General features: G+C 41.9%; 2 protein-coding genes across 3 annotated transcripts; one reads left to right on the forward strand and one right to left on the reverse strand.

The window, feature by feature from the left end:
- Window positions 1-473: 473 nt before the first annotated feature.
- On the reverse strand, window positions 474-3,555 carry LOC142948644 (tumor necrosis factor ligand superfamily member 14-like). Of its 2 annotated transcripts, XM_076090777.1 has the most exons (8): window positions 3,433-3,533; window positions 3,228-3,320; window positions 2,718-2,950; window positions 1,807-1,875; window positions 1,673-1,706; window positions 1,425-1,496; window positions 1,069-1,297; window positions 474-882 (listed from the first exon to the last, which is right to left on the reverse strand). In XM_076090777.1, exons 3-8 carry the CDS (start codon window positions 2,913-2,915, stop codon window positions 675-677), a joined length of 810 nt encoding a protein of 269 aa, XP_075946892.1. In that variant the 5' UTR covers window positions 2,916-2,950; window positions 3,228-3,320; window positions 3,433-3,533; the 3' UTR covers window positions 474-674. The 2 variants fall into 2 exon arrangements, with proteins under 2 accessions (XP_075946892.1, XP_075946891.1); XM_076090776.1 differs by lacking the exon at window positions 3,228-3,320 and having other exon boundaries at window positions 3,433-3,555.
- Window positions 3,556-7,213: 3,658 nt separating this feature from the next.
- On the forward strand, window positions 7,214-11,442 carry tmed1b (transmembrane p24 trafficking protein 1b). Its single transcript, XM_076090425.1, has 5 exons — window positions 7,214-7,491; window positions 9,011-9,108; window positions 9,192-9,381; window positions 10,143-10,310; window positions 10,409-11,442. Exons 1-5 carry the CDS (start codon window positions 7,240-7,242, stop codon window positions 10,457-10,459), a joined length of 759 nt encoding a protein of 252 aa, XP_075946540.1. The 5' UTR covers window positions 7,214-7,239; the 3' UTR covers window positions 10,460-11,442.
- Window positions 11,443-12,485: the final 1,043 nt, after the last annotated feature.

Below are 12,485 nucleotides of genomic sequence, written 5' to 3' on the forward strand. Positions count from 1 at the left end.
CAAATTCCCTGACAGAATTCGCTCGTTGGTTGCCAAACTCTCCTTTACTTAATTTCTCTGTACCTCCATATGTCCTTTCTTTAAACATTTGACACCATGCTGCAGTGTATGCAAAACGTTCCCCTGTAGTGTGAGAAGAGCTGAGTCAGCCACAGCAACCTCAGCAACTCTTCCCCTCCATCCTCTCCTCAGTGCATCCTTACTCAACCACATCCTGCTCTTCTCACACACATACACGAACACAGTGAGAGAGGTGTTGGTGTATGCTATGCAACCATGTTATGTGGTTAGTCTCATTGTGCTGAAGCTATCAAAACTGCTTCAAAAAGAGTCCTTTTTTTGTTTTGCACTGTTTATCACCTGGCCCGTAAAGAAATCTGTTCCGTATCGACAACAGAATATTTGTTTAAAGCGTGTTTCTCTCGATACCTGTTCAAGCTATGACCTTATCAGGAGCTCAAGCCACCTCACACTTGTTTGATAAGAAACCGTATTTTATTCACACAAAATATGCAACATTGTAGGATTATATAATCTGAATATCAGATACTTTTTTATGACATCACAACCATTTGTCGCTTTTTCATAAAGGATTCAAGTCCATTAACTGAGTACGGTATAATTTAGATTATATATATTGGATTACATAACACACAGAGAGGTATAGAATCTGATCACAATGTGGGAAGCAGAATATTGCCTGGAGATATCATAAAGGCCCCCATGAAATTGTCAGCAGGTCCTGGGCGAATCTCGGTAATATTTTCCAATGTGACATAAATTTTATCTTTACTCCGCAGGTGAAAGATCCCAGCCAGAAAACTGTTCCACAGATCCTGCCCGCCTGAAGCCTTGGAGCGAGTCTGGGTGTGGCAGCGGTAACTGGAGGAAAAATGCCCGAGATGTCAGAAAGCAAAGTCACCACAACATAATGAAGACGGCATTGATTTCAGCTTGCCGTTAAATACACAGGTGACCAAGTTGCATACAGGCTGCAGCCGAGTAAGCAGTTGTAAGCACATGTACTCCGACAGAGGAAGGAAGAAAGGAGTGGTGAAACTGACTAACCTTTTTGATCTCATAAGCATTATAGGAACGTTGTTGTAGGCATTGGTGTCTTTCATGACCTTGTGCTGGATAACCGAACACTCCTCTGCAGCATTTAATGTCAATTTGGAGTAGAGGTAGTAGTAGCCCTCCTTCTCCACCGACAACCGGCCATGGCCGTCGTAGACCATGCTGTGGGTGACGTCATCTACCCACACCACCACTTTGTCCACTATTCGATCGGTGAAGCCTGGGATTAAGATGAGATAGAAGAGAGAAAAGCGTTGTTGTGAACAAAGAGAATAAGGGGGAATGGTTCGGGTGAATCATTGGGGTTATATTCAGTATTCTGGTTTGAACGGTGAGACGGCTCTAACCTATCAGATGAGCAAAGGGCTTCTGTTGGACCTGATCCAGATGTGGTGGCACTGTGGGAATCTCATTGGACTCTGTTCAAGAAAGCAGGGTAAGACCAACCAATCAATCAATGTAAAATCTTCACATGAATTCACGTGACAGGTTTATTAGCAAGTTCTGAAAAAAATGACTTTTCGCTGATTGATTCCGACGTCATATGTTTGTGGCTCATCATAATCAATCATGAAAACAGACAGTAACTCAATACCTTTAGGTCCCACCTGTCTGATTATGGCGCCACCCTGAAACGGGAAAAAAAGGTGTTTAATCGGAAAAAAAGCCATCACACATCTATTCGGCAGAGCAACAGTGTAACACCTGACTCATACGCCCCACACGTACCTGCTGGCCAGATATTTGGGGATGGGACAGGTTCTGACAGAGAGGATGATATCTACAGAGGGAAAATTCCTGCAGGGAGAAGAAGTTAAAAGAGAGAGCGTGAGACTTACAGAATGAACATACATGAGTAATAAAATATGTGCGTGTTTGAAAGCAAGATGTCAAAAGTTCAACAACACGTAAGAACAGGAAGTGTCCTGTCTCGGGGAAACCAATAGAAAAGTACACAAAAAGGAATGGCATATCATCATTTGACACATAAAAACATTGAGGCCCCCTATTTTAAGAAAAACAACAGAAAATGCATTTTAAATTTGTTTTTTAATCAGAGTTATTTAGTGGTTTCACTTGACCACTGATTTTTGTTGTTGTTATTTAATTTGGTCATTTACAGTCATGCTGTAATAAAGGTATTTGAATGCCTCAGCCTTCATGTGATATAAACTAAATAATGTAGCAAAATGGTACGTGCCAACGTTATGTCTCGAATATGAGCTACTGAGAAATACAGTGGCTGGTAAAGCGATGAGAGTCATTTTTGGACATTGCACAGGTTTTTGTATTTAAATAACATGCATAGTTTACAACATAATAGAAACACGTATGTAAGAAACATTATGAAACTGTCTTAGAAAAGTGAAGTTATACTGTGGGTTTGCCCTTGAGAGAGAAAAGAAAGGGAAGTAGAACAAGAGAAAGAGTCCATTTAACACGTTTGTCATTATAGACCTTTAACTAAAAGAGCAAATGACGACCCACCGACAAAGCGCTCGGCTGTCCGCTGTAGTGTGTGTGTGTGTCTGGTTATGACGTAGGGGAAAATAGGGACATTTTCCAAACACAGATGCTTCTCCTGTCACTCACACATTCACACACACACATACACAATCACATGCAGGCGTCAGCCTCACCTCCGTTTTTTTGTATAGTCTGTAGATGAAACATCCCTCGACAACAAGTCCCAACAGTGTGAGTCCCACCAGCAGCAGAAGGAACTTTTGGCTCACTCTCGTCCATCTCGAAACCTTCCCGCTGGGCTGGGAGATGTAGCTCGCTTGTCTGTCCACCACGAACACCTGGGGGCATGTGCCCACACCGCCCTCTGCCATCCCACCAGGTTACACTCCAACTAGGATGTTAGGGGCTAAAGGTGAAAGGGGGGAAAAGACAGGGTTAGGTAAAGCAAAGAAACTGGGAACAGAGAGGCAGAGAGACGATACAAAAACAAAAGACACAAACAGACCGAGAGGGAGGCATGAGACATGCAACAAATGCGATGCAACCAGCCTCTGGGAAACAAGGTGATTTCTTCATACCCTTACTACTGCAAGCACACAAGAAGCATGTAACAACACCTACAATAAATCAAAAAGACATTTCCTATTCCTATACTTTGTTTAGGTAGTTCAGTAAGATATTACCTTGGATTTAAATGTGCACTATAGATGTTTCTACACAGCTCAGTCAACCATTCAGCAGCACAGGGCGGTTTTGACACGCACCTCTGAAACTCCCTCGGGATATAAAATGCCAGAAAAGTTCTTAAAATACATGTTAAAATTAAAATAACATTACAAACATTCTCTTATATATCACTGTGTATCATGAGTTCTCCAGATGTCTCACCTTCTGAGAAGAAGAAAATCCTCTGTCTGCTTCGCCAGTACTGATCTCCCTCACCTCTTGTGTTTGCTCGCCTGCTGTCAACTATCACTATTCATGCTTTTGAAGCAAGTAAGAGGAAATGAAGATGACGGAAAGAGAGAGAGAGAGAGAGAGAGAGAGAGAGTAGTGTGCATGTGAGTGTGCGCAGGACACTCCCCACCAATATAGTTATCGTTCCTAAGCTGACACTTCCTTTTCTCACTTTTCAGTTTCTTGCTCGCTGTGTGTCATGTTCTGTTCAACACTTTTGGTTCATTTGTCTCAGTTTGTCTGTCGCCAATTTCTGTTTGTCAGCTGTGTGACGTCTTTGAAACAGCAGAGTTGGATGTGGAGGATGAGTTGAGTGGGGTCAAGTTGTTAAATTCTCGCCCGTATACTTTTGACCGCTGCCGACGGCTGCTACCACAGCCTTTGCACTGTGTCACCCACACAGTCTTACTAATTTGCACTTTACTGCAGCAGACAATTTTACAAAGCCTCTTCCCACACTGTCAGGCTTTCTCACATATATTCATAGGACTTTGAGCAACATGTGTTAATATTTGGGGTAAGTCGTGGCTCTCTCTCCTTCCTGCTGACTAACCTGCAGTGATTGAAGATGATTAATGTGTTGCAGAGGTTTAGAGGCTGTGAAGCAAACTACGGCCAAGTGCAAGACCTCATTAAGCAACACTTTCTTTTCCATTACGATCACTGCATTGTTCAAAAGTTGCTTCACTTTTTATTCTTCCTTTTTCCCCTCAGATTTGTTGTCATGGGTCATTTAGCAATACTTGGTTTCTGTTTTGAGGTACAATGTGCTTTTTCCTGCTTTGTCCATTTGCGACATCCCACCAATGCAATTCTTCCTTTTGCATGTATATGTGGACAGCTGAGCAGAAGTGCAGACATGTCTGGAATCTGTGTATCGAATATTTTTCTTTCTCTTTTGTTCTACCTCTTATTCTTTATTATTCACATACCTCAGAACCAAGTATTCTGATAAATACTTTCATGTCCCTCTCTTTATCTTTTTCATATGTGCTGCATGCTGCATGTTTTCTTCTATTTCTCCGCTGTGTAACAAAGAGCCAATAAAGTCTTATGACTTATGAAAAGAGATGATTCAGGCTTTGTTGCATGAGAAACTCAATCAGTTTTTGTTTTTTTTTGTTGTAGGAGGGGGCAGTTTGACATGACAGACTCCACATGTTGAAACTTACTACATACTCTTTGACTCACTTTCTACCCACACACTACACAGACACACACACAAACACACACACACACATGCACACTGTGTTCAGTGGAGATAAACACTCTGGGAGGACAGACGGAAGTCTACAGACGTGGTTGGCAGCTGTGGTTGTTGCTTGTTAAATGCAGTTATTGAGAGACAGAGATGGACCTGGACATGTGTGGAACCCCAGAAGTACCTTTGTGGAACTGATCACAAAATTATACATTAACTAATAAATAAAGAGGAGATTTATGGAAAATTAAAAAAACAACAAATCTTCTAATTTCTAGGCTACTTTTTATTTTTTCATCTCCTCACTTTTCTAGCACTTGTTGAATAATTATCTGTTTCCTATTTCTGCCTAACAACGTTTCCTGAAACATTTTTCTCTTTGTTGCACATTCAGTAATCTGCTATTTTCTTTGGTGACAGGCTGCTGCCTGGTCTGAATCTGCAGCGATGGGGCTGCTTGAGCCCCATGGGGAGGAGGACGTGCACCTCAGGAGCAGCACAGGTGTAACTAACAACATTAATGATAGATTAATTACATTTAAGGGTCCCAGAAAACCTTTAAAGTGAACCAGCAGGCACAATACCAGGGCTTTGGCTGGCTTTGAATCACCTAAATGATATGAAGCTATTACTAATGTCACACCTGTTGTCTAGGTGTCTATTTCTATAATTTGCTAGGTAAACACCCTATTTGCTTGGTGCACTACGCTCACCCCCTGATAGTGTTTCATAGGGGCCTCAACAATTCCAACAATCAATCAGAAAGTGTTTGCGTCGCATTCAAAAGATGACAAAATGACTGTCTGACCGGCCAATGATGACACGTAATAAAATCATAATCATACTATTAATAATTACACATCACAGTAAATGCATAGGGGTAAATAAAATGAATAATTATGGCTGAACTCCAATTAGCTGCTTCGCTGTCATGGCTTACTTCCTACAAAGAGAAGTCAGATTGTGTTTTGTGAAAAAGGCCTGGTGAGTGTCTTTTAATAAGGTTATCGCAAATGACTGAACAAGGGAGAGATTTAGGACTCAGCTAGGGAAAAAATAATAGGGAACCCCAGTAATAAGAGTCTCTTTGACTTCTTATTTGCACTAACTATACAGATGATACATGCAGGTTAACCCAACTGATCACAGCAACTGTCATAGCTGCATTGTGTCACAAATGGAGGTAATGCATCGTCTTGTTCAGTAGCTCGACACATCTTTCAGCACGAGTCTACTGATTACATACACATAAGTCACTGATCATCACATCAATCAAAATATCCCCAGAGTTGTGATGTAAAGATGTGCTAAAACATTATTCAGAAATTGTACAAACATTCATTTTCTGACAGCTTGACAGTTCCTTCTTGATTTACTTCCTAGACACACACTATGTGTGGATGTAAACACTTGTAAGAGTTCATTTAACACTTCAAATTGTTGTTTCCTGTATCAGACACATACTGTAGTCCGGTCACACTCCGTTTATTACAGATCCATTACAGATCATTTTCACATATCACAGCAGGGCAGACACAGCTGCAAGTAACACACTTAACGATGGGTAGGTGTGTCAGCTGGCAAGCATTGACAGTAGCAGTAAATATTGCCGATGCTTGATAATTAGCACACCTAATACCAAACCAAGCCATTACTCATTTTCATAGCTGCAGCTTACAAGTGAGGAAGGAAAAGAAGGGCTAGTCACCTTGTTCCTCCCTTCAATCTCAACATTATCTGAAATCCTAATAAACAGGCCCCTTGCTTAAGGCCTGAGAGAGGCTCACCCCTATAAGGCTCTGGGGGCTTCGGATCCGTCACAATGTACACAAAAAAAAACCAAAATAATATTAGAAACATGGCAGTAATGGCACAGAGATGATGTTCATACTAATAGTTACAAAAGACAACAATATGCCTGACCCTGCTGACCCGTTCTGGAGCTCCCTCGTGGCCTTTTGTCTTCCAATAAAGTAGAATGAAATAAGATAAATTAGCATGATGTCCTTATCAGGGTTAGTTCATTTTTACCTTGGAAAGAGCAAATGGCAATGACATGATAAGATGTTCGAGTTATTATAGTCATTAAAGTTTATTTAGCATTTTAAATAGTATTTGGACAGCTGCAACCACAATAGATCTAACTGCACAGTGAAATATCCAGTCTATGTCTGCCAGCAAGAGAGATTGTTCCCAACCTGGAAACCAAAAATTGTTTAGTATTAACAAGTCACTTATAACACCCAAAACATATATAAAAAAAATATGAATTGATCTTTTAAATAAAGCCATTAGTTATAACCTATACATCCTTTATAACGTGGTGCCACTGTGTTTTGTCACTTCAGAGACATGTAACACGCGCAGGTCACACAGTAGCATCTCATCTTGAGGTGGTTCTGAGTGACGACCTCTTGCCCTGCAGTGATTGGAGGAATATCGCTACTCTTCCTCCTCTGATTGGTCCGCAGGATCGCCCCTCGTTCTGGGTCCTCCATCCAATCACAGCATCGCAAAGTTCCTGCTGCGGAAGAGGGATGAGAAGGAGATGGCTGAACTTAGATAGCCCTGTGTTTGGGAACATCTTCACCATGGACCTTCTCCGGAGGAACGAGGGATGTGGAGCGCGACTGCTCGTCCTCGCGGTCGTGTTCGGCTGGTGTTTAGGGGCCGCGAACTGTTTCGGACAGAACCTGGACAGCGAGTTCACGTTCCTGCTGCCACCCGGAAGATCCGAGTGTTTCTTCCAAACAGCAATAAGGAATGGTACGATGGAGGTCGAATATCAGGTAACTGCGTGTGTGGTCAGCAGACAGAATCACTCAGCATGTTCACGGTCACGTGCCAACTGCTAAACGCTTAAAACAGCGACACGGGAACACGGTGTGGAAGGCTAACGGTGACTAACCTGTAACGGTGCTCCTTTAGCTAGCTGACATGCTGGAAGTGTGTCTGCACACTCTCACGAGCCAGCTTTAAAGTGGAGCTGTTGGCTAATGGCAGCTCTTATGTCTCCATTATCTTCATATTGTGGGAGTTAAATTGAACAATCTAACAACATGACATTTTCCAGAAACAAGGGGGGGGAATCAAACAACGTCGTTCATAGCACCTTTTGAGCAAGATTGCAATAAAACAAGTACTTCCTGAAAGAGAGACGTCCACACCTGCTTCACTAAGAAAGATCAGTGATAACAAAATAGTGTGCAGGAAATGACATAGTACACACAATGCTCATAGTAAGCTTGAATGAGTCACTATGTGAATGATGGACAAGTGGAAGTGTCGGATCCTATCAGCCTCTGGTCATCCAGCAGGTTGTTCTTTAAGGGAGGTCCTGGTCCAGGTTCTGGTCCTGGTTCTGGTCCCGATATATATCCGTACGTAGTATCTAGTCAAGTGTCTGTGTTTACCTTTTAGCATGTCTATTTCTGTGTGCATGTACATTGAGAGCAGCAAAATACCAAAGTCAAAATTCATTGTATGTGTACTTACTTGGACATTGAAGCGGATTGTGATTCTAGGAAGGACAGATCCTCTTATCTGTTGTCTGACATTCAATCAGGCAGTAGTTTGAGTTATTCAGAGGTCAACTGCCGGATCTTAAAGTCAGTTCATAGTATTGATTTACAGGATTCCCTCTCGTGAGAGTTCATTTAACACTTTGAGTGGTTTTGAGCAGCTGCCACAGTGAGGCCTCCAGTCTACTGTTTGAGCTAACAGTTATCTCCATTCTCCATTAATCATGCAAAATGTTCATCATAATGACTTCAGATTGCTTGTTTTGTCCAAAAAAATATTCCAAAACCCCAAATAGTACCAGTTCACTATCACAGAGGTCGAAGGAAATTGGCAAATATTCACGATTGAGGTGCTGGAGTTTGTGAATTTCGGGCATTTTTTAATTGATCGACCAACTGTTTCAGCTCTGCTTCTGTTCAGAACAAAACAGATCACTTAAAAAATACATGTAGCAACACAGGAACACGTCGTGTAATATAAAGTGCTGCTGTTAACCGGTGTGTTTGTTTAACGGGTGAGTCCCAATACACCCTCTCTTAAATGGCACTCGTAATCTCACTTGTTTGTCTTTGGCGGGTGTCCTGGTGGTTAAGAGGACACGGACCACATAACTGCACTCTGCCCGGTACCGTCCCAGACCTTTGCCTGCGTGTCATACTCCTGTCTCTCTCTTCACATGCAGTACTTTCTGTCTCTCTACTGTCACTATCTCAGAAAGACAAACTGCCAAAAAATATTCTCCAAGAAAGAAAAAGAGTGTATGTGTTTGTGTGTGTGCACCTCCAGGTGATAGCGGGCTCTGGTATGGACGTAGACTTCGCCATCATCTCTCCAGAAGGCAGCCACGTCATCGTAGAGTCTCGACGCTCTGACGGAGTCCATGTGTGAGTGCTACCTCCTCGGTCACGTTTGATATTACTGAGCTAGTCGGTCGCTTCATATTTGACATCATTTCCTGTTGTCCCAGGGTGGAGCCCACGGTGGAGGGAGACTACGAAATCTGCTTCGACAACAGCTTCAGTCGCTTCTCAGAGAAGATGGTGTTCTTTGAGATCATCATCGAGGGTCAAGGAGGAGATGTGGGTGGAGATGAAGAGTGGCCGGGATTAGTGGAGCCTGACGGAAGCCTTCTGGAGTACAAGCTGGACGACATCCGGGTGAGATGGTTGTTTGGGGTTTAGAAATGAATTCATGAAGGAATTTTAGTTACTATGCAGCTGGCAAAACCAACAATCGACTGATCCGACTAACACATGTTGTCTGAGATATGTTATTCCTCTGTGCCATAGAGCCACATCGTTGTCCAAATCCTATTAAAGGCACATCAGTGACGAACATACACACTGTAGGTTATTTAGAGTCAATCCTACGTACACCGTCCCATTGCTGTAAATAGTCCCCAATAAATGCACAATTTTATCAATCAATTCAATGATATTTAGCTTCTCTTCTTCGTGGAACTATATGTCACTTCAGTAGGGACACATTGAATTTGAGGCTGAGTGCCACAGTCAGACTGGGGAAGTGGGAAAGTATTGAAAGACGCAGTCGTGGTTTTGGTCTCCTCGTGAGATCTGCTGACTTTATGGAAAATATAGAATAACGTCAGCCTCAACCTTTTAACTGATGCGCGTCTACTGGACGTCGACTCCTAACTGCTAAACATGAGCTAGCGTCGGGGTCAGACTAGCTGGACCAGACCAACATGATGGTTCGGTCCATGGCATGACCCGGCATTATGACACACAATCAAAACCAGCTCAGAAAATAAACATGTCTGCTAAAGGATGAGTCGAGAGTGATTTAATATTCTGTGTACTTTTGAGTCTTCTCTGTCTCTCACTTCCACTTCTCTCTCATTACAGCCACCGCTTTCTGTTTGTTTGAATCCCTAAAACCTTCCTCTGATTTTCCTCAGGAGTCCATGGACTCTCTGCACAAACGCTTGGAGCGCAGCCGGCAGATGCAGACGGTGTTGCGGGCTTTTGAGGCGCGGGACCGAAACCTTCTGGAGGACAACCTGTGGAGGGTTTCCTTCTGGTCCTGTGCCAGTGTGCTGGTGATGCTGTGTGTGGCCTTTACACAGGTAAACGCAGCGCCCGACGCAACACGCGCAGCACTTCTAATTTGAGTGTGTCGCACACCGACATCATGCTATCTTTGTGTGTGTTTCCCCATCGCCAGGTCTACACCGTCCGTAAACTGTTCGACGATAAGCGGAGGGTCTGCACATAATAAGAGGAGAACAATCGAGGACAAGATGTTCAGCTGGTTACCCATTCAGACTTTGCTCTTATTATTTTCATTTTGTCGACATGAACACCAGCATTCGTCGTCAGTTTTAACGGATTTTACGTCTAAAGTCTTGTTTTAGATCAGCTTGTGAGCAATAATTAAATATGATGAGATGATGAAGGGTAACCAGAGGAGGAAGATGGTTATTTTGATTTCATTTAGTGCCTTTTAATGTCAAATCTCACCACAAACCAACGAGGAAATGCATTTTAAAAAGGCACTGCCTGCATAGACGGAGCAGTAAATATTGTAGCATAACTATGTTTGTGAAACTGGTGAGAGGTTTTTGGAATATTTCGTCAAAGGCGAGATTGTCCTCACTAAAGGTTAAAGGTCGGTTTACATGGGATAACAATGTGCAATAGTGTCGTTGGCGTATTTGTTCTTCCTAAAAGTTAAAGATCTCTCCATCATATTAGTGAGGTGTCCGTCTGACCGGCCGTCAGCTCTTTTGAGATGTTACTGATTTCTTTTCACGCGTCGGCTCAGGTCCACGCCGACCTGTTGACCGGTAAGAATGTAGAATCACAAAGAGGGATGATTTGCAGTGCGATTGCCAATAATGTACAACGTGTCAGTGCTCTTCCAGACAACTGTGTAGTACGTATGTGTGTCAGTTCAGATATGTATCAGGATAATTCAGTGTGAACATACGGATTGTTAGATGTGTGTTCTTGTCTTCTAGATGATCAAACTTTCTTTTTTCTCAGATGTTTGTTTGTGTCAACAGAATGTGACATTTTGATTCTGCTCAGACAGCCACTGTGTGTTTTTAAAAAGAATAACAGGCTTTCATTACATGTTCAGTAGAAGTAAAAAAAAAAAATCAGGTTTACATTGGTCATTGATATTAATAAATACATTTTTTTACACAGGAAATACTTGGTTTGATGTCTTCAATGAATAAAACATGGTGACACAGATTCATCTTTTGAAGTGTGTTTTGTCAGGTCGGCATATTGTGCATCATGAGAAACCTTAGTGCTGTTAACACCGACATGATTCATGATCTAACAACAGCAAATGAGGCTTTAAACCACAAGAAACCACATGTATTTAGTATCTTTCTTTTATACAAGCTTGTTTTCATACAACCCTGCTTGTCAATATGCAGTATTTTCCCCAGAGACACCTGGAGGAAGCGAGACACTTTATTTCTGCTGCTGTCGCTCCCCTTAACGTCTGACCTTAACCTATAAAAACACTGTCAAAATCAACGTTGGCATTATCTGACATTAAGTTGAAGTTGGTATAGAGAGTAAATACCAGGTATATTTGATTAGATACTTAAAGAATCAGCATGAATTAACTGCACTTGTTGGTGAATAGTAATATCTGAAAAACACTCGATTTGATGAAATTGCAAAGTTACTACATCGAGGCATTCCTGCTTTATATTGAAGTGTAAAGTGACATGTGGCTGCGAGAGAGGAGCTTATGAGTTACATTTATTGTTCATAGTATGAATTGTCAGATTGTCCAGTATAGCAATATAAGAAAACATTTGCACAAGTGTTAATTACGTTATTCTTTAGTCTAGTAGGAAGAAATAACAAGAATAAAGACAAAACATTTCATGATAGTTTCTTGATGTTTTAATTTGACACATTTTTCTCCCGTTTCCTTGTCGACTCATCCACGCTCAGGTTTGGCACATTACAAGTGAGGAATTATGAGACAAAGTATTTCAGTAGTAGGCTACTAATAAAAAAGAGAAACTCATGATTATTGAACTACAGTATACATTAAATACTAGAAATGCAGTGGAAGCTTAACACACCTGTATGTACAGCAGTGATCGGTTACATTGTGAACAAGGCAAGCCTAACACACAAGATGATCCAGCCACATCCATCGTCCTAATCCTGCATCTTTACCTTCTTTAAATGTCTAATAAAAAACAAAGCATCAACGGTTTCAGAGTGAGGATATAGGGACAGCTCTGGACAACAAACGCTTTGGTACA

Source organism: Anarhichas minor, unplaced genomic scaffold, assembly GCF_050575085.1.
Source record: "Anarhichas minor isolate MPS153535 unplaced genomic scaffold, ASM5057508v1 ptg000012l, whole genome shotgun sequence".
Taxonomy (NCBI): Eukaryota; Metazoa; Chordata; class Actinopteri; order Perciformes; family Anarhichadidae; genus Anarhichas; species Anarhichas minor.

Excerpts from the sequence above, each read along its gene's own strand:
- LOC142948644 (XM_076090776.1), bottom strand. The coding sequence starts at position 2,915 with ATGGCAGAGGGCGGTGTGGGCACATGCCCCCAGGTGTTCGTGGTGGAC. Across the intron at positions 1,497-1,672 it reads CAGACAGGTGGGACCTAAAG|AGTCCAATGAGATTCCCACA; the intron begins GTATTGAGTTAC and ends TTTCTTGAACAG. Across the intron at positions 1,298-1,424 it reads GCCCTTTGCTCATCTGATAG|GCTTCACCGATCGAATAGTG; the intron begins GTTAGAGCCGTC and ends TCTTAATCCCAG.
- tmed1b (XM_076090425.1), top strand. The coding sequence starts at position 7,240 with ATGAGAAGGAGATGGCTGAACTTAGATAGCCCTGTGTTTGGGAACATC. Across the intron at positions 7,492-9,010 it reads CGATGGAGGTCGAATATCAG|GTGATAGCGGGCTCTGGTAT; the intron begins GTAACTGCGTGT and ends GTGCACCTCCAG. Across the intron at positions 9,382-10,142 it reads ACAAGCTGGACGACATCCGG|GAGTCCATGGACTCTCTGCA; the intron begins GTGAGATGGTTG and ends GATTTTCCTCAG.